The 25,660-nt window shown below is 46.1% G+C and overlaps 1 protein-coding gene across 3 annotated transcripts in view; it reads left to right on the top strand.

Moving 5' to 3' along the window:
- TXLNG (taxilin gamma) overlaps positions 1-23,675 on the top strand; it is a 137,159-nt gene extending 113,484 nt beyond the window's left edge. For all 3 annotated transcript variants that reach the window (XM_029603290.1, XM_029603291.1, XM_029603292.1), the window contains exons 9-10: positions 563-658; positions 23,272-23,675. In XM_029603290.1, coding sequence (XP_029459150.1) covers positions 563-658; positions 23,272-23,598 — 423 coding nt within the window. In that variant the 3' untranslated portion in view covers positions 23,599-23,675. The remainder of the gene's footprint in view (positions 1-562; positions 659-23,271) is intronic.
- The last annotated feature ends 1,985 nt before the right edge of the window (positions 23,676-25,660 follow it).

A 25,660-nucleotide genomic window follows, 5' to 3' on the forward strand; every position in this document is an offset into this window, starting at 1 on the left:
CTGGATATCATCGTTTGAATAATGCTTATGCTGATCCACTAAAAAAAAAAATAACCCACAACCCCCAAACAGTCCAGCTTACATCAGGATCCATACAGCTCCTAAAACTATACAGCATATCTACAGCATGATTTGCAAACCTGTCCTTAGAGCTCTGTATTCACTTCACTCATTCTGGTGCTGTAGACACCACCATGTGCTCTGTGTGTTTGTGTGTGCACGTGACAGGTTTGTACTCAAAGGAGATGATGCATGCAAATCTCTCATGTATATTAGGGATATGCTGTAAATCAGACTGTCTGTTGGAGGATGGAAGAGCTAAGGACAGGTTTGAGAACCACTACATCAATTTACCTTTTGCAAGGAGATTTTGTTGCCCATTTTGGTATTATTCAAGCCCATGTGAAATGACAATAGCAACACAGACCAGTTACACCAGAGCTCCTGACCTTTTCAAGCAGTGCTCCCCTCTCTGCACATGTAGTGGTAGGGTTGGCCCTTTGCACTTGCAGTAAAATCTGATCGTCACCACAGGACTAATCCATTTTGGAATTCTTTCCAGATGACCAAGAAAATAAAGAAACTTGAAAAAGAGACAATAGTCTGGCGTACAAAGTGGGAAAACAACAACAAAGCCCTTCTGCAAATGGCTGAAGAAGTAAGTCTCAATCATGCCTACATGTTAAGAGCCAGCACTCCATTAGGACAGATCTTTTGGATTTCTGATGACTAATTTATCTAGGAGGACAGTTAGACTAGTGCTAGTTGTCTATTTACTCAACATCTTGCTGTGTCTGATTTAAAGTAGAGATTTGTTGGAGTGTGTTGTAAAACTCCTCTTCAGGTGCCATGTTTAGGGAATGAAATGCATAGTTTAAATAAAAACAGCCATGGGTTTAAATTATTGCTATAACATGAGCAGCCATAATGCCTCCATACCACCCCTCACCCCACCACAGCACTCAAGACTAATAAATGGACACAATTTTGTATAAAGCATGGCTGCAGCTTTATTAAATAAACAATGTTATTACACCCTGTACCGGAGCCATACACTTGCTTATGCCATCGTGACCAACCTCCGCTCTCTGTCCACATTGTTCAAACAAGATGGTGGTCATCTGGTCCCCAGCTGTATTTCCAAGCAAGGGGCCCAGTTTCAGCTTCATTAGCCCATTCTACCAATGAGATTTCCTCCACCTGCCCATAGAGAGCAACCAGTTGACAGGATTGCTCTGTATACCTAACAACCCACTGAGACTCTTACCATTGGCTCAGGTCCCCCACCATCCTTTTTACAACTGTGACATAACAGAAAAGCAATGGTACATGTTTCAGTCTCCACAGGACTTACCATGCCTTGTTTTTAACAATATTTACATGGTAAATGAAAACTACCCCACATTGGATCGGATGAGTAGCGCGCCATTCTTTGTTGTTCACTAACCTGGATCTCCCGTATACCGCACCTTCTGTTTGGAATTCGTTTGCGCATTGTTGTACCTTTATCAGGAAAACCCGGCCCTAACATGTTTGCTGGGTGGGAGGGAGAGGGAATCGCTGCTGCTGCTGCATGAAAGGGAGGGCCTAGGTTGCCAGTGCTGTCACATCTGCCTCACTCCCCTGTGACCAAGTTTGGGTGGGGGGGGGGGGTGAGCTGCCTGGAAGATAGTGTTCCTTGCCCCCCCCCCCCCCAGACTATTTTGCTTGCATGGTGAAGGGGACTGAGCATGGCCTCATGTTATTTTCATCTTCCATGCACCCAGCCCGAAACCTGGCATTTTCATTTCTATTTGCTAACCTGAAATCAGGTAGCATCTCTAAGCATCATGTATTAAACTTTAAGACAAGGCCAAGGTTATTGACAGCAACAAAGCAGCTTCGAAGCTGCCTAGTAACAGAACGTCTGTGGATAAGTGAGTAACTCTGGGACTGCTACTGCTAGTCTACTCCAGTTGAACATCAGCTTAGCTGACTTCAGGGGTGGCTTTTAAGTTGCAGGCTTTTTCCCCTAAATGCTTTATCCATAATGTGATGTTAAATAGCAACAAGAACGTATGGGACCCTCTCTGGCCCAGTGCTGCTTTTGGGATCAGAGAGCATTCCAGAGTATGATACCTAGAACTGGTCCATATTACATAGAGAACATACTTACGTAAGGGGGTGTAGGGCTATATTGTAGCACTTTTTGTCCTAGAAGAACCATTTTAGCATAACTGGTTTTCAGTTTTGCTGTGTCAGGGTGCTGCTGTAATGTTTATATGCTGGAGTGATAGTCATATGGCATAAGAGTGTTTCAACAATTTGAAAACTTTGCACAGAATGGTGAATAGCCAACATTTCCACCTCCACAGTTAATAATTTGGCCACTTTAAGATACTCCAGAAGGAGAAATGTAGTCTTACCTGCTAATTTCTTGTCCTTGAGTCCAGCCAGACCACTCCAAATGGATGGGTTTATATTCACCTACTGGCAGATGGAGACAGGGTTGCAGACATCATCCACTTCATGGGGTGCCATGCTGACCTCAACCTGTCTGTATTTAATATAACAAGCTAAAATCCAAACACTTCTTACACCCCTCTCAAACAGGAGACTTCCAAGGGAAAATAACAGAATTGAGCCTCCTCAAATAGGGGCAACTAATGTGGAAAAGGCTAGCTATGTGGAAATACATAGTAGTTAATACAGATTTCAAGAATCTTCTCTGAATCAGTCACTCTGGCAGTCCAGCAAAGGAAATTAAATTGGCAGGTAATACCAAATTTCTTCTTCCTCTTCATCCAATCAGCTAGACCAGTCCAGAGACCTGGGCTGTACACAAGCTACCCTTCATCTGAGTGGGACACTGCCATCCACACCCTCAAGGTGTCCAAGCCAAAAGCAGCTTCTTCCTTGGCTCGGACATTGAGATGATAATGCTTTGGGAAGGAATGCAAGGAGGCCACTCTACAAATCTCCACTGGAGTCAACAAATTGAGTGTCACTCACACTGTTTGGGCTCTGGTAGCCTGTGCCTTGAGACCTTTGAGCAGCAGCAGACCCTTGACTATATATGCCTATCGCTTCCTTAATCCACCTTGCTATGAAGGCCTTTGAAGCCCCTTCACCCTTTTTCACACTGTTGCAGAGAACAAAGAGATGATCCAATCTCCTAAATGCATTAGTCGCCTTCAAATACTGAAGAACTTTGTGTATTTCCCAACAGTGAAGCTGATCATAATCTTCTAGGTAAGATTACCTCTTGAATGAGGGAAGAAACACTTCTTGATGAAGATGAAACTGTGTGACCACCTTAGCAATGAAGGAACTGTGCAACTAGACACAAACTCCTCTGAGAACTTAAAGAAAGGGTCTCTATACAATGAAGCTTGCAACGCTCAAATCTGCCTAACTGACAGAGGGTGACCAAAAATATTGCCTTAAGAGGAAAATCTTTAACCAGTGTTTTCCTGATTGGCTTAAGGCAGGGATGAGCAAACTACAGCCCGTGCGCCAAATCAGGCCTACCATTTACCTTTATCCAGCTTGGCAAACATTTTAAAATTAATATTAGGTGTAGTCTGTGACATTTGCTAAGTGCTGATTTCATCAACAAAGGCTCATGCAGTCCTCTTAAATTTTCAAAATATAACAAGCATACATCTTGTTATTGTAATATAGTACAATCAAAGGTATAGTCATATAAAGAAATATTTCTCTACAACTTTTACTTTTGTACTAAAATAAAGGAAATAGAGGAGAGGACGAGAAAACAGAGCGAAATTAAAGAAAAACAATTCTTATAGACTTCAGGTCTCCATGTATACTAACATCTTATCTTACAGCGGACCACAATTATATTATATCTGGGTATGAGTTTCCAAAAATGTTTTCAACTGTTCTATCTCAAAGAAAACATAATTAGCATTATTAAAAATAATAGTGCATTTGCAAGGATAACGTAAATTAAACTTCGCTCCGAATTTTATAACATCTGGTCTTAACTCAAGAAATTGTTTTCGCATTATTTGTGTAGATCTTATTAGATCTGGAAAAATCCAGACCTTATGGCCATAAAATAACAACTGCCTATTGCGGAAAAACATTCTTAATATGTTATTACGTTCTGCAAATGTCACCAATACTGGTCTTCTCTGAGCAATATCCGTCTTGATAGATGATTCAAGAATGGCTGAAACATCCAGTGATTGATCCCCCTCTTCCTGTACGCTTGCATTTTCTCTTGAAACTTGTGGAAGGTAATAAATCTTGGTAATAACAGGAAATGCTGATTCAGGAATGTGCAATATGTTTAACATATAACTTTTAAAGAGTTCAAGTGGGGAGATCAATCTTATTTGAGGAAAATTTAGTATTCTTAAATTGCAAATCCTTGAAGCATTCTCAAGACTTTCTAGTCTTCTATTAACAACTCTTTCCGATTTTACCAAATTCTGAGTAATATTTTCAGATTCATCAAGTCTTTTATCAATATCCTCTATTTTTTTATTTTAGGAAGACAGCAATGTTGTATTAATCAATACTTGATTTTTAGTGTCCATAGTAATTTGTGATAATGTAGCCAGAGAGGACTCAATTGATTTTAAAGCCCCTCAAATGCCTTCCATTGTAGAGGGTAAGGTCATATATTTAGATAAATCAGTCTCCACAACCTTTGGTTTCTCTTCACCCATACTCCTAATTGCGCCCGTTCCCCTACCTTGTGTTGATATCCCAGGAATATCCTGCCCTATTTCCACGCGAGGGTTTTGTTCGTTTTCAGGATCTTTTCCTTCTCCCGTGTCAGAGGACTTCCAAAGTCCCTTATCCACCCTCAAGGGGTCTTGATGTTGCAGCGCTTCTAAACTCCCTTGATCTTCCGCAGGGTTTAGCGCTGATTCTGGCACGGGCCTGGGGGAATGGGTCTGTCCGGCGCGTCGGGGCTCAGTGGTATCCAGGGTCAAGAGGTTAGTCTCGCGCTCCTCGAGACTTCCTACCGCGACCGCACTTCCTGGCGTCTGGTTAGTATCTGCGGAGAAAAAACCCTCTATGCGTGGCTGAAGATGGTTGCTTGAGGGTGAACTTGTCGTTACCTCTCTAAGCTTAGCCTTACGCTTCATATGGGGCATAGTAGTGCAGCAAAATTAGAAAAGTAGGAAAAGCGCTGCCGAAGGTTTTCCTCCGAGTCGTACATGGCGGCCATCTTGAGTCCCCGTCCACAGTCATGCAGTCCTCTTTGAATGACATGTTGAATCACACAAGGCTGGGTCCTGGCTTTTGCCATCATCCAAAGGGTGGGGAGGAGGTAAGCATGCGGCCATACACTTTTCTCTCCTCCACTGGAGATGCTCACCTGCCTGCCTTTCGCCTGTATAAGTGTTGCGACTGACTCTTACATTTGCTCCGCACTGCTATGAGAAATGGGGAGCAAGTGAAGAGACAGTCAGGGAGGCATGGGAAGGGCAGAGAGAGAAGGAAGGAAAAGTGGTGAGGATGGTGAATGAGTGAAATGGGACAGGAAGGAGAGGATGACGGAGGGAGGTGGTGAGTGTCAGGGGAGGGTGTGGGTGGTAGAGAAGGACGAGTGAGTGGGAAGGGGAGAATGACAAGAGGGTAAGTGAGGGAAGGGGATTGAATGGGAGTAAGAATGAGTGACAGAGGGGGAGGGAAATGAAGGGAGTGAGTGTGGGTAGTGACAGAGAGGGAAGAGTAATGAAGTGAGGGGGGTAGCTTGTTGGTACAGCAGTTACTACCCTTAATCAATATGCTTTGATGCTTTTAATGCAACTGCACTTAAACAGCAGGGCGAAAAGAGAAATTATATTCAGATGACAGCTGAGGGCCCTGACTTCCATGGTCTAGGAACAGATATGCAGACCTAAGGGAGAAAGCACAGGACTGCTTCTATGGCCAAGTCCTAAAGGAAACAAAGAAAGCAAGCAGGGGGGTAACTTGCTGGTGTGGCAGTTACTACCCTTAACCAATAAGCCTTGATACTTTTGATGCAACTCCAACATTGCTCTCTTCTTCATCGGCAGGGGAATTGGATTTAGACAGCAACCAACAAAGGACCCGACTTTTACGGTCTGGGGAACTGAGAAGCATGGGGGTAATCTGCATAGAGCAGCAGTTATTACTCTTAACAGAAGGCATGGATTATTACCCTTAACTACTATTCCTTGATGCTTTAGATGCAACTGCAGCATTGCTGTCTGCTTCGAAGGTGGGGGGTAGAGGAAAAGAGGAATTTTGATTCAGCGACAACCTCCATGAGCCATGATGTTTTTATAGTTTGGAGTACTGAGGCACAGACATTAAGGGAAAAAAAAAACAAAAAACCACACAGGATTGCTTCTACAGCGAAGACCATAAGCAAAGCATGTCAAGCAAAACGGACTGATACATTGGGCTAAACTGCACAGCGCAGCAGATTCCATGGGACGCTTTCTGGGTAGACGGGATGGACCATTTGGTCCTTTTCTGCCATCATTTCTATGTTTCTTTGAGTGACATGGAAAGTAAGAGGACTGAGTGAGAGGATGAGGGGGTTGAGGGAAAGAGGGTGAGAGAAGAGAAAAGGAAACGAGGAAGTAGGAGAGGAGTGAGAAGAAAGGGTAAAATGGTGCATGAACTTGTGTGTATATGAGAGAGGAGGACGTTTGTGTGAACCCTCCTTTCTTCACCCTAGAAATCCAAGTAAACAATCTCAGGCTGACTGGAAATGAAATTTCCAAGTATGGAATATGGGGGGGGGGGGGGGGGTTTTTTTTTTAATCCTTATTAGTTTTAATTATGGGGTGTTTGATATGTCTGCTGTTTTGAAATATTTGATGGATTTTGGGGAAATGTTAATGGTTTTTATCCTTCTTAGTTCCTAGGTGTTCTATTTGTTATGTGTTTGAAATGTGCTTTTTATTAATATGATTTCCTCAGTTATGATTTGATTTATATTTCTTGATTTTGTTTTATGAGGAATGTGGAAATTTCTGCTTTTTATTTATTGCCCTACATCAGAGTCTGGCTATTAGAGTTTCCAGTCTACTTTTTTGTCTGCACCTTACTACTTATACTGTGACTGAGGTTAGGTGGTCTGCTAGCTGGCAAACACCTTGTACCTGTTGGGGGTGAAGGTTTTTCTGATTTCGATAGAGCCTGGGATCCATGAATGATGGTGCTTAAGCCTACTGGCTACTGAAATACCTGCTGCAAGTGGTGGAGATTTGATTGCTGGGTCGAGGACCTGCTCTGTCACGCCCCACCTTGCCCTCATTGCATTTAATAACTTGGAATGTGGCACCGGCCCAAAAAGTTTGCCCACCCCTAGCTTAAAGGGACAGCCAGTTAAGGATTTTTAACTTGATTAAAAGAACTACCTCCCTTCTGGGTAGATGAATAGGCTTGACGCCCACTAGAAAATAAGATTTGTCCAAGTGAGGCACCAGTACTCTACCCATAAGCCAGTCCCTATCATAGACTTAACCCTTAATTCCCTGGAGGTACAGGTGCCCAAAATGGATACTACCAAAGCTTTTGATACCACCAGTGCCTTGTCTGCACACCACTCCTAAAATATCTTCCAGATTCTTATATGCCACAGCCATGGAGATCTTTTTGGACCACAGGAAGGTACAAGCTACTCTTTCCATATAGCCCTTAGTCAAATACACTGTTTTAAGGACTATGCCATAACATTAAACCAAGATACCAAAAACATTCCCACTCAGTAGGTTAATCTTACCAACTTCACATCAATAAACACAGAACTCACTTTGATAGCTATTTTTATCACTGTGGGGAAAAAACTGCTTTGTGTATTTAAATCGTAAAATATTTAAGGAGAGAGTGGTGATAGTTTCTCATATTTAAAAAAAAAAAAAATTGTGGCACTGAACATAAACCTATAGGATGGCTAGTGGTATGTTTATGATTGTAATCTGTACACTATTTGGTAACCAGGATGGTACCTGAAAATAGTGCATATGAAACTTTCACCACTCACTCATTAAATATTTCATGATTTGAATACACAAAGCAGTTTGTTTCCATAGTGATAAAATAGTTATCTAGGTGGGTTGTGTTTGTTGATGTGAAGTTAGTAAGATAAAACCAAGACCAACTGTCATGAATTACTAGACCTTGAAACAGTGCCCCGATTGGGGTAACACTAAGTGCACACTGTCCAGTAGTCTCATGAAATCTGCATATCTAGACAAATTGGGAACTATCAAGATCACACCGTTCATTCAAGAATATCTGCATATAGTTATGGTATGCAGAGACTGAGCATTCCAGCAGCAATCAAAACATGAATTTATATCAGGATAGCTTTTGCATGAGATAAGTAATGGGTCTATATCAGTGCTGTTTTGGATAAGTTTTGCAGTGAATTTTTTAATTTGAATTGTTGTACCATTTAAGAGTTTTCATATACATCAAAGGGATGGGCTTTTTTTTTTTTAAATAGGACTGATAGTTATAGCAGCATAAATTAGTCTCTCCTACAATGTTTAATTCATAATTTTTTTTTGTTTAGTTTGCATTTTTCCAAACAAAGTTTGGGGGGTTTTTTGTCACATAAACTACTGACATACCATTATCTGAAAGGACTCACTGCAGCTGCAATAGAATAGGGGAAAACCTTAGAAGCACAAATCTTATTACCACCCTATGTTTCCATTTGAACCTCCACTGTGTGCTAAAGCTCTTGTTTTGCAACCTCAACAGCTTGCTCCCCAACTGAAGAAACTAACCTGTTGTCATTAGCCAGGTGGGAGATTTTTAGATCTATCCTTGCATTCAGGTTCTCAACCATTAGCCACCAGCCCAAACTGGCTTTGATCTCTGCCAATAAAAGGAGCCACCTGTAGAGCAGTCCCCATGGAGTGGCACCACCTGTAGAGCAGTCCCCATGGAGCCTAAAGCAGAGATGCTTACCTGTAATAGATGTTCCCTGAAGACAGCAGGATGTTAGTCCTCACATGTGGGTGACATCAGCTGGAGCCCTGATGCTGAAAACTTAAGTTTCTAGAACTTTGGCTAGGCACACTGAGCAAGCCTAGTATGCCCTATATCATGCATGGTCCCTCTCTAGTCTTGTAACATAGAATTACAATTAAATAAAAAAAAAAATAGGAGAAACTCAACGCAGAGGGATGGAGGTCAGGTTTGTGAGGACTAACATCCTGCTGTCCTTGGAGAACACCTGTTACAAGTAAGCAACTCTGATTTCTCCAAGGACAAGTAGGATGCAGTCCTCACCCATGGGTGAATCCTAAGCTACAGGCTGCACTAACACAAAAAGGGGACCAACCAATGCCAATGGGCACAACAATGCTGTTGCTAATGGGGGGCGGGGAGGGAGGGAGAACAGCCTGAACCTAAACAATGGGCTCTAGGCAGGAAAGCTGGATTCTATACCTCAAACAGGTGCCTAAAGCCAGATTGGCTGAAACTATGGTTGCATCTGCCATCCGTATCCAGACAATAAGGAGATGTGAATGATGGAGAGAACTCCATGGGAACTGTTTGCAAGTCATGTCAGTGGCTCTGTCAGAGCCACTTGACATGACCCCCAAGTGCAGTCCCACTTGGGCATAACAGAAGGAGATGCAGCCTGCTAGCCAATTAGAGTGTCTGTTTGGCAACAGCAAGGCCCAACCTAATCTTTTCAAAAGAAATAAAAAGTTGTGTGGACTGTCTGCTCCAGCTAGAAGGTTAAGGCTCACTTGTAGTCCAAACTGGGCAGTGCTCATTCACCTTAGTGCGAATGGAGCCTGGGAAAGAATGTTGGGAGGATGATTGACTGGTTAAAGATGGAAGTCTGACACCACCTTAGGGTGATCTTGTGTATGCCCCCTAGGTTCCTGCCTATCATGATGAAGCTTAGTGTAAAGTAAATGTCACTAAGGCCTGGAGCTCGCTGAACCTACATGCTGAGATGACCACCATCAAAAATATGACCACCTAGGTGAGGTACTTCAGGTCACAGAAGCTTTCAACTGCGCTAACACCATGGTGAGGTCCCAAGACACAGCAGGAGCCCTTAGGGAAGGCTTCAATTGAAGCAGGCCCCACATGAAGCAAACAAGAGGCTATACAGAGATGGGCATACCGTCTACACCTTGGTGGCATGCGCCACTTGCACTGAGATGAACTCTAACAGAGCTGGTCTTTAAGCCAGCTTCCAATCGGTATAGAAGGTAATCAAGCACTTTGTGTGGGGCAGGAGAATGGCTCTAGGGCCTTCTACTTACACCACACGTAAAACTGCCTTCAGGCCATAGTACTTTCTAGTGGAAGGCTTTCTAGAAGCACCGGGACCCAAGACACTTCCTCAGAAAGATCAAGCGGCTGCAAGCTTACTCTCTCAACATCCAAGTTGTGAGTGACAGGGCCTGGAGGTTGGGATGCCGCAGTCTGCCTTAATCTTGCAAGATGAGAGCTAGGGAAGTCCCCATTCTGATCCTTCTCCAACTGGACACTTCTGCAGGAGTGGAAACCAGACTTGCCTCAGCCAGTGAAGGGTAATGAGGATCATAGTGCCCTGTCCTCGCGAAGCGTCTTTGCCACTAAGAGAATCGGAGGATATGCATAGAGAAAACCCTTGCCCCAATGACTGACAAGGGTGTCCAAAGCTGGTTTGCCATCTGACCTGTACAGGGAAAAGAACAGAGGCACCTTCCTGTTGCTGAGGGACACAAACCTCTTTATGTCCAAACTACCCCAAGGCAGAATATCAGATTCACTATCCCCTGGGGTCCAGGGACCACTCATGGGGTCTGCAGACTTGACGCAGCCTGTCAGCTACCACATTCTCTGTCCCAGCCAGGTACATGACCCCAAGCACCATCCCATGGGACAGGGCCCATGCCCAGATCTGGACCATTTCCTGACAGGAGGTACGACCCCATGCCTCTCTGTTGACATACCACATGGCTACCCAGTTGTCTGGATCAGGACAATGTTATTGGACAGCTGATCTCTGAAAGCCCATAGCGCATACCTGATCCCCCAAAGCTCCTGGAAGTTGATTTGACAAGAACCTTCCTGAGTGGACCAAAAACCCTCAGTATTGAGCCCATCTATATGAGCTCCCAACCCTAGGGATGGATGCATCTATGGTTAGGACAATTTGAGCAGGGTGACTTTGAAAAGAGATCCCCCATTCCAGATTTGAAAATACCCACCACCAGGACAATGAGACATGGAGAGATGGGGTGACTCAGATGCAATCCTGGAGGCTAAGTGGCCTGGTGCCATTGCAACCTCAGGGTCCATTGGGCTCTGCCCATGTGTAGACATGCCAAGGGAGTGACATGGACGGTTGCGGCTATATGGCCCAACAGCCTCCACCTGTGCCAGGCTGACACTTGCTGCCTCTGCAGAATCTCTTCCAGGATGGTCATCAAAGTGACAGCCCTTTGATTAGATGGGAAGGCCTTGGCCTGAGCCATTTCTAGCAGGGCTCCTATGAAGTCCACCACTCTATGGTCCTGCCCCAAGGCTGCTGAGGAATGGGTCCGAGAGCACTTGACCCTCTTGAGGGTGGATTCAACCACCACCAACTGGTGGCCAGCTGACGCTTATCAAATCCAGCAGCCATCTGGATGAGGTAAACCCCGCAATCCACCTTCTTATTAACAGGAGGCACTGTGAAGGGGTGGTCCCGTCTCAGCAGCAGCTCCTTAAGGATCTCATGCACCTAGACATCCACGAACTGTAGGATCCCACGCAGCGTGCAAGTAAAAAGCCTAAGTGTGGGGCCTAGCCCACTGGGGGACACTCAACCCACCAGGCTGCCCAGTTCACCAACGGGAGCTGGAGCAAACTGAGAAAGGAGACCCAAGGAAGTCCTGAAACCCGTCTCTGATTCAGGTTTTTAAAAAAATATATATTTTTTTTTTTACCTTACTTGAGCTCAGTGCTTACTGACTCAGTACAGAACCGGTCTCCGGGGGGGGGGGGGGGGAGAATGCATCTGCCATCACCACCATGCTCGGCCTCCTGCACCCACTGCCTTTCAGCTGAGCTAGCAGCTAAGTCCATGCCAGGAAACCCAATAACTGGACCAAGGCACACCGCTGAGGGACCACAGAAATCACCTCAAGAATTATCAACTTTGTTAATTTTCAACATTGATAATTAACAATGTTGATAATTAACTTTGTTAATTATCAACATTGTTAATTGTAAACCGGGTTGATGTGATTCCTATCATGAAACTCGGTATATCAAAAATAATAAATAAAAAAAATAAACTGCAGGAGGGACATTTAACTATCAACACAGGAGCATGGGGGCTATCTTTTCCTAAATTTAGAATTTCAAATTTCTCCTTTCAAAAGACTCGAAGCAGTCCCTGTAGGCAGATGCACATCCACCAGCTGCTGGACATGGAGAATACTGGCTGGCTGGGGTCACTGCAGGGTTATATATTCTATGATGTCAGCTTGCTTTGTCTCCATCTGTTGGCAGGGGAACATAAACCCACTGCTCAAGTCCATCTGTCTACACTCTAGAAAATCAAAAATTTCTTGTCTTACCACTCCCCTGCCAGACCTCTCACCATTATGAAGTAAGAAACCTTCAGTCCCTTCTTGACACGTCAGAGTCCAGAATGGGCCAAAAGGTATCGTCTTTCTTGGCAACCACAAAGGAAAGGGACTTCTTCTCCCCATTGAGACACTGGACTGGACTACTGCACCTTTGTGTCAAAGCCAATTCAGTGTTACAGGTATGACCTCATCTTTTTGTAGGGAATAACAAAGGAACACCATAAAAGTATGTGAAATAGGATAGGAAAAGTCCAAGATGTATTCTTTCCTTACACCTCAAGGACTGAAGTGACCTGGACCTATCTCCAATAAAATACTGAGTGCCACCTGCTTATCTTCAGGTCTGGGGAGTAAGTCCCTACACTTTCAATAGGAACTTTGAAAGCCAGAGGCACGCCACCCCCCAAGTTCCTATCACTGCTGCCTTTAGCACATAAAAAAAAATATATATATATATTAACAGGAGGCACTGTGAAGGGGTGGTCCCATCTCCTCAGCAGCAGCTCCTTAAGGATCTCATGCACTGAAACCTCCTAAAGGAATGGTCAAAGTTTTCCTCATCTTATAATTCCTAACATCACAGAAATGACTTTTAACAGGCATCCCCAAAGCCACCTCTTTAGGCTTATCCTTTGGACGCCTGGGCAACTTAGAATCTCCCAATTCCATCATCTGCTTTTTGAGATCTTCCCCAAGAGGCTTCCTCTTACAAGGAAGCTTAGCCAGCCATGTCTTGGACACAGACCCTAACATCTAGTTTCTTAACCAAATGTAAGCTCTAGGCTGCCATGATCATGACCATACCCTGAGCTGCTTCTTTGTTCATCCAGTTCATCATCAGAACTCTCCTTAATGTCCAACCAGAGGCATGAATATAATAGAACAAGAAACTGAGGACAGGGCAGAAGCTGACAGGGCTGCAGCAGGACCAGAAGAAAGAGACGCTGGTAGCTGCATCATGAACTAGACCCCACAGGAAACAGTCTCTCCTCAGGAACCCCCAATTTAAAAAATAGGCTCCAAATTGGAGTTTTCCAAGCCACATCGTTCTAACTGTGGCTGCCGTTCCTGTCACAACTGCCAACATTAATCACAAAAAGCCTCAGAAAATATGCCTTGTACAAATAACAGAAGAGGACAAGATGGCAGCTGTAAAAATGCAAACAATGATTGAACATCCTCTCTCTAGCCCCTCAAGCAGATGGTTCTTGTCGAAATGCTGTCAAGGCCAGGCATAGAATATTAAATATGGTTGAATAACCAATTTAAAACAGAACAGTTTTACCGCCAACTTAAGTTAAGTACAGATTTTTGCTATTCTGCTCTTTTTGGGATTGATAGAGAATCAGGATTAAGGTTGAGAGAGTTTGTGAATTAAGCTTGATAATGAAAAATTTTATATGCATTTATAAAACTAAAAATAAAATTTGAGAATATTGTTTAATGAAAAAGAAACAGCACAAAAGCAATAAAAATGGTATACATTAAATAGCCAAAAAAATAAGGCTACTCCTGCTGGCTAACACACCTGCCAAAAGTATTTACTAACAAATTTTAACATTGTTCTGTTATTTATGACAGCTGCCAACATGGCAGTGGGGACACAACAGTCAGCCCTGCTGATGGAGAACCCCACTGGGTAGCAGTTTACCTCTCTCCTCTAGCCCTTGCTTACATAAAAAGTCTCTCCCAGATCCAGCATGGCATGACCCACAGCTGCTGCACAGGCTGCCATACTTAATGTGCTCGGTTGGCCATCATGGTGTCGTGCTCTCCCCTCCCCCCGCGTAACTCACCACAAGGTTCTCTATGACAGTGTACCTCAATTCAGTCCACAGGGACCACATTACCAGGCTGTTTTTAGGATATCCAGAACGAATGTGCAGGAAACAAGATTTGCATACAATGGAGGTAGTGCATGCACATTCGTTCTGGATATCCTAGAAACCAGAATAACCAGGTGATCCCTGGGGACTGGGTTGAGAAATGCTGTTCTCCAGCCTCCAGTGAGGTCTAACAGGTACTTGATGATCTCTCCTCCATTGCCAGGGCTGCACAAAAAAAAAAAAAAAAAATTTCTGCTGCCTCCTTTGTGTCATTTTTTTTTTGTGACAACTTTTCAGAGCCTTGAGAAGAAGCAGCAGTGCTACCCAAGGGAAAGAGGAATCAAATAGATGAAGGGTGGGTGGGGGGGGGGGGGGAAGGTATGGGCTAAGCTGGATTTCAGAGTAGGAAGATGAAATGGCCACAGCCAGCTCATCTCTAATCCAGAAGGCCCTGGAAGCGCCCCCCCCCCCTAGTTCAAGGCAATGTACAGCTGGGAGTAGATAAGCCCAAGGACTGTAGGCCTTAAGAGCAGCCAGTTTCTCTTCACCTGGCCTAAGCCAGGCTTCAGCTCTCAGCTGCCTACCAACTGCTGGAGCCAGAATATAGGTAGGCTAGGCTGAAGTCAGCAGGGAACCCTTTCAGGGGGTGATGTTAGCAAACCTAGGGTTCTGTGTCTATTTTTTGCTAGGGGAGCATGAGCCCACATGTCTAGATTCTTCTCACTGGCTGAAGAGGAATGAGGACTTTCCTAGCGTGTAGCAGATAGACTCAGGACCAATGGGTATAGTGTGCTCCTGATAGCAGTTGGAGACTGAGTCAGATTTCAATCTGACATCAGCCCTAATACATATACCCATGCAGGAAGCTCTGCTCTACAGTATTTTCTGTCTCCATAGCAGGTCTGGACTCTATACACACTTGCACAGTGTTAAGAGTATTCTAACCAAAGAAATCCAAAACAAAGAAGAAATCTTACCGCTACAGACGAGCCTCGCTCTCCTGCAGTGATACCTACGGGTCCCTCCCCCAGTTGAGAATTCCTGAGGTGATCTCCACGATCCCTCAGAGGTAGGCCTTGGTCCAGCAGCCGGTTTCCGGCGTGGACTTAGCTCCCGGCAACGGGTGCAGCTGAGAAGCAGCGGGTGCAGCTGAGAAGCAGCGGGTGCAACTTTGAGCGCAGCGGTGAAGGTACCTTTCCCTCTTCCCCCGCAGCCAGAGACTGCCCGGAACGAGACCAGGAAACGCCGAGACAAGGTAAGGTAGAAAACTTCCTAAAAGTCTCTGGTATCTGAGGCTCAATAGCCACAGATATCACCAGCCGGCGTCAGTGCTACCGGGTTGATCAGCCCTGTCCGGGCTAGACCTCGGTCCGATACGAGGGTCTTCCCACATGGAGACCCTCCGAGGTGGTCGCCAATGCCATTTTCCCTTGATCACCGGCCTGTCCGCTGATCTGATCCGTGCGCACAAATCACTTGTACGCACATTGGCGCGTACATAAGTGCCGTCCACACAACGATGCGTGCGAGGGTGCCAGGCGCACAGCCACACGCTCAACGGTGCCGGGCGCATAAGTTAAATCTGTGCGCACAGTGAACATAAGAACATGCCATACTGGGTCAGACCAAGGGTCCAGCAAGCCCAGCATCCTGTTTCCAACAGTGGTCAATCCAGGCTATAAGAACCTGGCAAGTACCCAAAAACTAAGTCTGTTCCATGTTACCGTTGCTAGTAATTGTGGTGGTTATTATCTAAGTCAACTTAATTAATAGCAGGTAATGGACTTCTCCTCCAAGAACTTATCCAATCCTTTTTTAAACACAGCTATACTAACTGCACTAACCACATCTTCTGGCAACAAATTCCAGAGTTTAATTGTGCGTTGAGTAAAAAAGAACTTTCTCTGATTAGTTTTAAATGTGCCCCATGCTAACTTCATGGAGTGCCCCCTAGTCTTTCTATTATCCGAAAGAGTAAATAACCGATTCACATCTACCCGTTCTAGACCTCTCATGATTTTAAACACCTCTATCATATCCCCCCTCAGCCGTCTCTTCTCCAAGCTGAAAAGTCCTAACCTCTTTAGTCTTTCCTCATAGGGGAGCTGTTCCATTCCCTTTATCATTTTAGTCGTGCGCATCTTATTGGACACGCATCTGACCTACACACACAACTTCGGTGTGGCCGGAGCGCATAACTAAACCTCCCCGCGTACACTTCAATGCACAAACCGGGGGTTTCTGCAATTCTACATGCACAAGCCATGGCGCCGCCGGACAAGAAGCTCAAGGCTCAGGTCCTCTGCCCAGCATGCCACATAAGAGCTGCGCAGCACGAAGAGGCCACAGCTCTGTGTCTACAGTGCAAGGATGTCTGAGTGAACCAGGTCAAGGTCCTCCCCAGCCAGTACTGGGATCTGGATCCACCGACAGTACACCGGACCTCTCTACCCCCAGCGGGGGAGCCTCATTCAAATCGGGGCTCCCCAGGGACGCAGCGCCTCTCAATTTAGACCCACCATCTTTCTCCTGGGTAGAATTCTTCAAAGGCCTACATACCTTTGTCCACATGCAACCGGTGCCTCCGATGCCACAGCCTCGCCCAGAGGACCCTAACATCCCGGGACCCTCTAAACCCAGAGAAGTGCCTCTCCTGCCCAAAAGCCCCAACATTGGGGACACGGGCACCTCAGACGAGGATCAAGACTCCCTGGAGGAAGGGGAAATTCCCCCAGGAACAGAACCTTACCATGAGGCAGTTCTTCGCCAAAGACAAACTATCAGACCTCGTGGCTCACAGCTTGAAAGAGCTCGCTCTCCCAGGCACAAGTGCCACAGGGGAACTGAAGACTAACCCCCTCCTCGAGGGACTCCATCAGGCCTCCCACCATTTCCCTTTGTTGCAAGCCATTCAACAGCTAATTGACCTGGAATGGGAGGCTCGGACCCTGGCAGCCCTATACCCCTGGACCCCACTGCCAAAGATCTCCTGGCATTCCCCAAAGGGGATGACATGGGCTGCGTGGTCTCAAAGCACACTACCATCCCAGTCGAGGGAGGGGCAGCATTCAAGGATGCCCAGGACAGACATCTGGAATCCATCCTCAGTCATTCAACGTATCAGCTATGTCACTACAGATCACGGCCTGCTGTGCCATGGTGACACGTGCCTGCTTATCAAAAACCAGGAATGCTACCACACCCGAAGCACTAGAACCAGCAGTTATCATTCCTCAAGGATGCGACCTCCGACCTGGTGTGCACCGCAGCCAGAGGAGTTTCATCCGTTGTGACAGCCAGAAGGCAACTCTGGCTCTGAAGCTGGTCAGCCGACGCAACATCCAAGGTGAGACTCACGAGAATGCCTTTTAAGGGAACCCTCCTGTTCGGAAGCGAACTGGAGAAATTAGCCGACAAATGGGGCAAATCCCCAGTACCGCGACTACCGGAGGACAAGAACAAGAGAAGCCAGCAGCCCTCCCCCCGAATATCTAAGGGCAGGGGATCACAGCACTTCAAACCGTACAAAAGTACATATCAAGCATCTCGCCCCGCAGGCAGGGGCCAGTCCTTTCGGAACAAACACAGCAAAAGGGGAGCCGGCGCAGGTCCAGGACCCAGCCGAACCCCGCAATGAAGATCAGCCGACCCATCCACAGGAAGAAGCCATAGGGGGCAGACTTGCCCTATTCTACCAAAGATGGGTTGAGATAACTTCAGACAAGTGGGTCCTAACCATCATTCGAGAGGGATATTATCTGGACTTCCACAACATTCCTCTGGACAAATTTGTGAAGTCTCCCTGCCACGATCCTTCCAAGAGGACGGCAGTGGAAACCACACTGACCAAATTGCTCAACTTAAAGGCCATAACGCCGGTGCCCACGCATCAACAAAATACTGGGCACTATTCCATCTATTTTATCAGACCCATCCTGGACCTCAAGTCCTTCAACTGCCACCTGAGGGTACCTCGCTTCCGCATGGAAGCCCTATGCTTAGTCATAAGGGCGATACAGCTGGGATAATTTCTCACATCCCTGGATCTGTCAGAAGTCTACCTGCACATTCCGGTCCATCACTAGCATCAGCGTTTTTTACGCTTCGCGATCCTGGGCCACCACTATCAGCTCCGGGCACTACCCTTTGGGCTAGCCACAGCACCCAGAACGTTCACCAAAATCATGGTTGCAGTGGTGGTGACACTGAGGAAAGAAGGAATCCTCGTTAACCCATATCTGGACGATTGGCTGATCAGGGCAAAATCCCCAGAGGAAAGTCATCAGGCAACCAGCAGAGTCAAAACTCTACTGGAGAACCTCAGGTGGATGGTCAACATAAACAAGAGCTGTCTGCAGCCCTCCCAATCTCTGGAATACCTGGGAGTCTGGTTAGACACCAGACAAGACAAGGTCATTCTGACTCCTACAAGGAGAACAAAACTGATAAACCAATTGCAAAACCTGTTAAGCAGTCTTCGCCCCAAGGTGTGGGACTACCTCCAAGTCCTCGGTCTTATCACATCCACACTGGAAGTGGTTCCATGGGCAAGAGCTCACATGCAACCCCCCTACAGTGTTCCCTACTGTCACAATGGAATCTGATGTCCCAGAACTACTCCATTCGCCTCCAGCTCCCGGAGGAAGTTCGAACCCAGCTACAATGACCGATTTCCCCTGAATCAGTGGGTCAAATGCTTGCAGCGCTAGATGTACCTCTCTGGTCCCTAGGCAATTGATGAACCCGAGATACCTCCTGGGACCATTGGCCCTGCCCGGACTTCCGCAGACAGACTGCTCACCAACCGGATAGACTGGCATCCGTGGTAACTACTGTGCACTCGGGTACTACCAAGGGGACCCCGCGGCTCAAGGTGTCCGAGAGTAGCCACCAATCGAGACTAGATGTTGCCGAATTCGGAAGAGGCATGGGTAAATGACAGCTCTTGGTAACAGGATTCCACCGATAGAGCAACGCAAGTGCAAAGGACATATGAGAGCAAAGGACACTGAACCAACTGTAGTGTAGGTGTCATTGAGCCTAGGACTGAAATAATCCCAAAACTCAGGGAAGATGCTTGAACACCAAGACTCGACTCTGGCCCTGTACATGGAAAATGCGATCCACCATAAAGGAACACACTGCCCTGCCGCATGCCAAACCATGCTCCCAGAAACTCCAAAGAATGAGATGGTACCAGATGACTCTTGGAAAGGGGGACAATCCACCTGAGCCCTCGCAACCGATGCAGCACTCAGGTGACAGCTGACTGGTAAAGTGACTCCAATATCGCCCGAATCAACCAGTCGTCGAGATAGGGATGTCCCCACAAGACTTCCTTCCGCAGCTGTGCTGCCACTACCACCATTACCTTGGAGATAGTCCTCGGAGCAGGAGCCAGGTTGAATGGCAGTGCTCACAACTAGTGACCCAGAACGGTGAATCTCAGGAACCTCTGGACTCCTGGTCATTCCAAGTGCCGAAGTGCAGATACGCTTCAGGTAGATCCAGCGAAGCTAGGAATTCTCCGCTTCAAACGGAATAAATGAGAGACCGCAACGTCTCCATGCGGAAGCAGGGACTGTGAAGACATCTGTTGACCCGCTTTAAAACAAGAATGGACTCTGAGTCATTAAGGTTAAAACACCGTCTAAGTTTTTAACTTGTACTTTCTATGGTAAAATTTCTTTTACCGGCCTATCTTCCTTCCAGCTTGTTGCAAGCTTCCAAGTTCTCTCCCCTTGTTGATTGTAATTTTTGACTTATTCCTACTTATTGTTATCTTTCGTTTACGTGGATTTGTTACTCTTGTTGTTTTCCCCTTTTGTTAATCTGTAAACCGATCCGATATGGTAATTTACTATGAAGGTCGGTATAAAAAACTGTTAAATAAATAAATAAATAAATAAAGAATGGGCCAAAAATCCCCATATTGTGTGACATCCTCAAATAAATGGAGTAGCGGCCCTTCCTTTGCACCGCCGGAGGAACAGGCGGCATAGCGCCGAGATCTAGAAGGCGTTGTAATGACTGTTACCGCTCAACGCTTCATGTCGTACGTAGACTAGGAAAACACAACACCGGAGACCTTATCACTGCAAGACCCACTGGTCTGACGTCACTTTGATCCATTCCTCATAAAATAGAGAGACAGTCTGCAGCCTATGATCAAAACAAAGAATAGACCAGCCGCACATTATTGTGGAAAGTTCTTACCGTGTGCGGGCTGTTGTCTGCCAGCCTCCTGCCGAAAAGTGGTAGTGGATCTAGAGGAAAACAAACCCCTCAGACTTTAACGATCTTTCGGCAACCTGTGAACTGTGCTCTCCCAGCACTTGAATCATGTCATCCAGCTCTTTTCCAAACAGCAACTCGCCCTTGAACGGAAGAGTATCTAGTTGAGACTCGGAAGAAAACATCCGCCATCCAGGTCCGTAACCACAGCAGACTTCTTGCCGAGCCTACTGAAAGTATGGACCTGGCCGAAGTTCTAAACAGGTTTGTAAGATATCCAGCCTGAAGGACTTTCCTGGAGCGGGACTCATTGGCCTGCAGCTGCTGAATCCAGCGAAGACCCGCTCTCGCAGCGAAATTGCTCCCTATAGCAGCGCAGACTCCCAGTGCGGAAACCTCCAATATGTTTGGAGCTGAAGCTCCAGTATTATGTTCCACCAGTCAGAGAGCCACCAACCCAGTAACCAGAATGGTGGCCTTCATAATTACCGCTGGCACTCTCGCATCTATCTTGGGAATTCGAAAAAGAACCAAAGCCTCCTCCGACAGAGGAGATAGCTTATTCATTGTCTTAGCAACCTTCAGCCCCAAATCAGGGGTGTCCCATTCTCGGAAAGGCAAGTCCATGACAGAAAAATGAAAAAAGGCAAAGACAGAAGTGGACCCCAAACGGGATTCCTCCTGGGGAGGTCCAATACCTAATTTTCCCAATTAGCAGAGATAAGAGACAGACCTCCTTCGGGTCGTCTCCATCCACAGCATGAGCCACCCACCCAGCACTCTGCTGTTGCTGGTCTGCATCGCTTACAACCCCCTCAGGGACTGGGATGAAGGGTCTCGCCCATCCTGTGCTGAGAGCTCTGCAGAGGTATCCGTGGCTGTCCAGGGCGCCACTGACCTCAGTAGGTGCTTTTTTTTTTCCTCAGAGAGCCCAGCAATGTCCTCTGACTTGGAGCTTTTTCTGTGCCTGGGCAGCGGTACTGACAATAACAAGTTCCCAGCAGACCTCTCTGTGCCTGCCTTCCTAGCTTAGGAGGCTTTAAGAAATAACCATACAAAATAGAGGGGAAAAAAGTATATGAAGAGGAGGAAACTGCAACCCCCCTCAGGCTTGCCCTCTACAATTTTTAGCGGCATTTACTATTGCTCTGCCCCCTTCAGGGGCCGTTGGTTGAGGCGATAAAAGCGGTGGGAGACTCCCCTCCCCCACCACATCCAGCACAGACCTCATTGCCGACGGGGAAAAAATACAAAAAGGCATCCATTCCCGCACTCAGCGGGAACGGACTGAGGGAAGAAGACTGAAGCTCCCCGAAAGCTCCTGCCGCCATTCGGACCTGAACTACAACCCTCCCGAGGGCCGTGGAGGCTCCCTCTCCCCCCAGGAGACAGACTGCGCACAAGCCAACTGGCAAGAGCAGCTCGCACGCCGCGGCATCACTTAGAAAGCAATGGCTGAAAATGAAAATCTCCCCCTCTTAAGCTATAAATGGTGAAGCCCCCCGTGAAAAACAACAGCGACTTGAAAAGAAAAACCAACGCAGCCGCGTGGGAAAGGAGAGACCGAAACCAAAAAAATGATTTAAAAAAAATTAAATCAAACCTGCCCGGCAGTCTGTGTCCCCTGGACATGCTGGAATGAGTGAGCAGGGCTCTTCCGGTATCACTCCCAGCAGTGCTCTTCAGTGGCTATAGGGTTCTCAACCCCAGCCGCCTCAGGAACCAGGAGGGATGGTCCCCTCAGGACCTGACGACCCCCTGGGAGGCTGACAATCGTCCTCTTAGTCCTTCTTGAAGATTTTTTTTCCCCTCCACCTTTTTTTTTTTTCTTTTCCATTTACAAAACTGTCTAGGATTATTACAATTCTAATTATTTTAAACTAAACAACCCAACCAGACTGTAGGTTTTGCACCCCCACCATCTGCTGGAGACAGAGTAATACTGCCAGACTGTAAGTGGCACCATCCTATATATAGGCGGAGTTTGTTTTGAAAACTGCTCTGTCTCCATCTGCTTGGGGGGGGGGGGCAAAACCCAGGAGTCTGGACTGATCCGGGTACATACAGGGAATTTAGTTTTCCTTAGTGTAGACACATAGACTCAGCATCCTGCCAACAGCTGCCGACAAACATGGAAAGGGTGACAATCCCCGAGAGCAAGATAAAACACGGGTAAGCCAAGCTTCCCTCTAATTAGGACACCCATATCTACCAGGTGGTCAGTGTTTCTCGGTTGAGTGCACTGGCGGTCTCCAGCTGTAACCACATCAACCAGTTCAAGTTAATCAAAGTTAACCAAGTTAATCAGTCACACATAACACCACAATTGCTTTTCAAAGAGAATACTGAAGAGCTGCACTTCCTGCAGGGGTATATGTACTAGGGCTGACGTCAGATTGAAATATGACTCAGTCTCAAACTATCAGGAGCACACTGTACCCATTGGTCCTGAGTCCATCTGTCTACTCTAAGGAAAATGAAATTATCAGGTAAGTAATTTCTCCATTTCTAATCCTCTCCACTAACCATGCAGGGGCTGGCTGTTCCAGGGAGGAATATGATAGCATTGTATACAGCCGCTGACTGTGGCAAGTTAATTCAGTCAAAGATACATAATTAGATCAAGTAAAACTTCCTGGTCTGATTTTTTTTTTTTCTCCCATCTCTTTCTATAGAAAACTCTCCGTGATAAAGAGCACAAAGGCCTACAGGCAAAACTGGAGCGCCTGGAGAAACTGTGCAGGGCCCTTCAGACTGAGAGGAACGAGCTGAATCAAAAAGTGGAGGTCCTGAAAGATCAGAAGTGGTTACGAGATGAGGATCCACTGACGGGGGCAGGTGTGCTGCTCTCGCTTGGTAGCACCGAAGAGCTGGGGATCTCTGCTACAGACAGACAGCCAGGGATCCAGCCTGACACTGAACCTACCACAGTTAGCAACAGCAGCATCCTGGTGCCTAGCTCTCTGGAGCCTGCCCTGACTGCTGCTGATTCTCTTCACTAAAGTGAAGTGCAAGCACTGAATGAGAAATTATATATATAGATATATATATATATAGTACATATATATATTTGTGTAAATTTTTCCCTGTTGGTGGTAATTATTGATTTTGTGGTGAAATATTTCTTACTTTTTCTACCATATCTGTATTTTCTTAGAACTACTGGACTAGTGTGGTACTGGAAGCTTCCTTGTAGCTTGGGATAGTAAAGTCTATATTCACCACCCCTTCTCCTAGTCTCCCTACCACCTCTTCCATAGCCTGGTTTCATTTTTTTAATATTTTCTTTCCAGACCGGGTGCATGTTTCTCCTCCCCCCAATCCCATCTCAAATAAAGCAGGCCATGCCCATATTACATTCCTGTGATGCATGACTGGAATATAAAACAAAAAACATTTTTCCACTGCATATTCTGTCATGTTTCACACTGTTTCTGTGAATTAACATTTGGTTTAGTTCACAAACAGGCAGATACAGTACAGTGCGCTCCAGAGCGCACTGTTAACTGGCATTTGGACGCGAGTTTGATGCGCTAGATTTACCTCTTATTCAGTAAGGGGTAATAGCGCATTGAAAACGCGCGTCCGACCCCCCCCCGAGACTAATAGTGCCCGCAACATGCAAATGCATGTTGATGGCCCTTTGTCATTCCGCGTGATACAGTAAGTAAAATGTGCAGCCAAGCTGCACATTTTACTTTAAGAAATTAGCACCTATCCAAAAGGTAGGCGTTAATTTCTGCCGGCGCCAGGGAAGTGCACAGAAAAGTAGTAAAAACTGCTTTTCTGTGCACCCTCCGACTTAATATCATGACGATATTAAGTCGGAGGCCCCAAAAGTTAAAAATTAAAAAAAAGAAATGTAAATGGGCCTGCGGCTCAAAAACCGGATGCTCAGTTTTGCCGGCGTCTGGTTTCTGAACCCGTGGCTGTCAGCACATTTGAGAACAGACGCCGGCAAAATTGAGCGTCGGCTGTCAAACTCGCTGACAGCTGCCGCTTCTGTCAAAAAAGAGGTGCTAGGGATGCGCTAGTGTCCCTAGCACCTTTTTTTTACCACGGACCCTAATTTGCATAGGCCACCCTCCTGAATCGCGCGCCCAGGAGAGTGACCTGGGCGCTCGCCCGCTCTCCCACGTGGTTTACTGTATTGGCCTGTATGTAATGAGCCAGGGCTGGACTATAAGGGTCATTGGCTCCTAACCATCCATCTGAGACTAGGGACGAGGCTGTGACCACTGGCTAATGCTCAAAGGGTCAGTCTGCCCCTGAGATTTAAGGTAATAGACATTAGGAAGCTAAGAAAATCTTCACTACTCCCTGTCTATGGGAAGGAAGGGTTCTGAAGATTGTCAAGATGACACATAACAGGGTTTGAAGTATGTGTTTTAGTGTTTGAAAAAAATATAGAGCAGCTTTGAAATCTGTGCATTTTATTTTGGAGAAGACAAACAGGGTCTGCACCCATCTTGTGTATTTCTCAGGGTTGTATGGGAGGGATATTGTCTCCCAAGCAAAGTGTCAGAAACTATACCAGCTATCAATGAAAATTTAGGAGTAAAATTACAGCTGTTTTGTGAAGTAGGGTCAGATAAGCCCTCTTCACATGGTGTCCCATGTCCTAACTGTGGTGCTGCTGCTATATGCGATGAATGTAAGTTGAAGAGGCTAGGCATAGGATTTTGGTTGAATTCCAGAAAAGATTATTTTTGTGTCTGTTGGGCTTATTTTAGATTGTCAGTGTCATAGCACAACACTGTAAAATGTAGGTTTTATTCTGCGGTGTAACCTTTCCAAGATCTTTTTAAAAAGGGGAGTACTGTCAAAATGTACTCTGCTGTTCAGTGAGTACAAACCCATTTCCCATCTTTACCTGTAACATAGCTGATACCGATATTCTTTACCCATAAAATCATTGTTTTGTTGACCTAGGGTGTTTTTCCCTGGGAGCGGGGGCTCTGAAAGGCCCAACATTTTAATTGAGAGGGTGGATTCTGAAAACTCACCTCTGCTTTGGAGTTAAGAGGGGAGATGTCTTAGGTGGGGATAGGTAGGTTCTTCCCC

Source organism: Rhinatrema bivittatum, chromosome 5 (assembly GCF_901001135.1).
Source record: "Rhinatrema bivittatum chromosome 5, aRhiBiv1.1, whole genome shotgun sequence".
NCBI lineage: Eukaryota > Metazoa > Chordata > Amphibia > Gymnophiona > Rhinatrematidae > Rhinatrema > Rhinatrema bivittatum.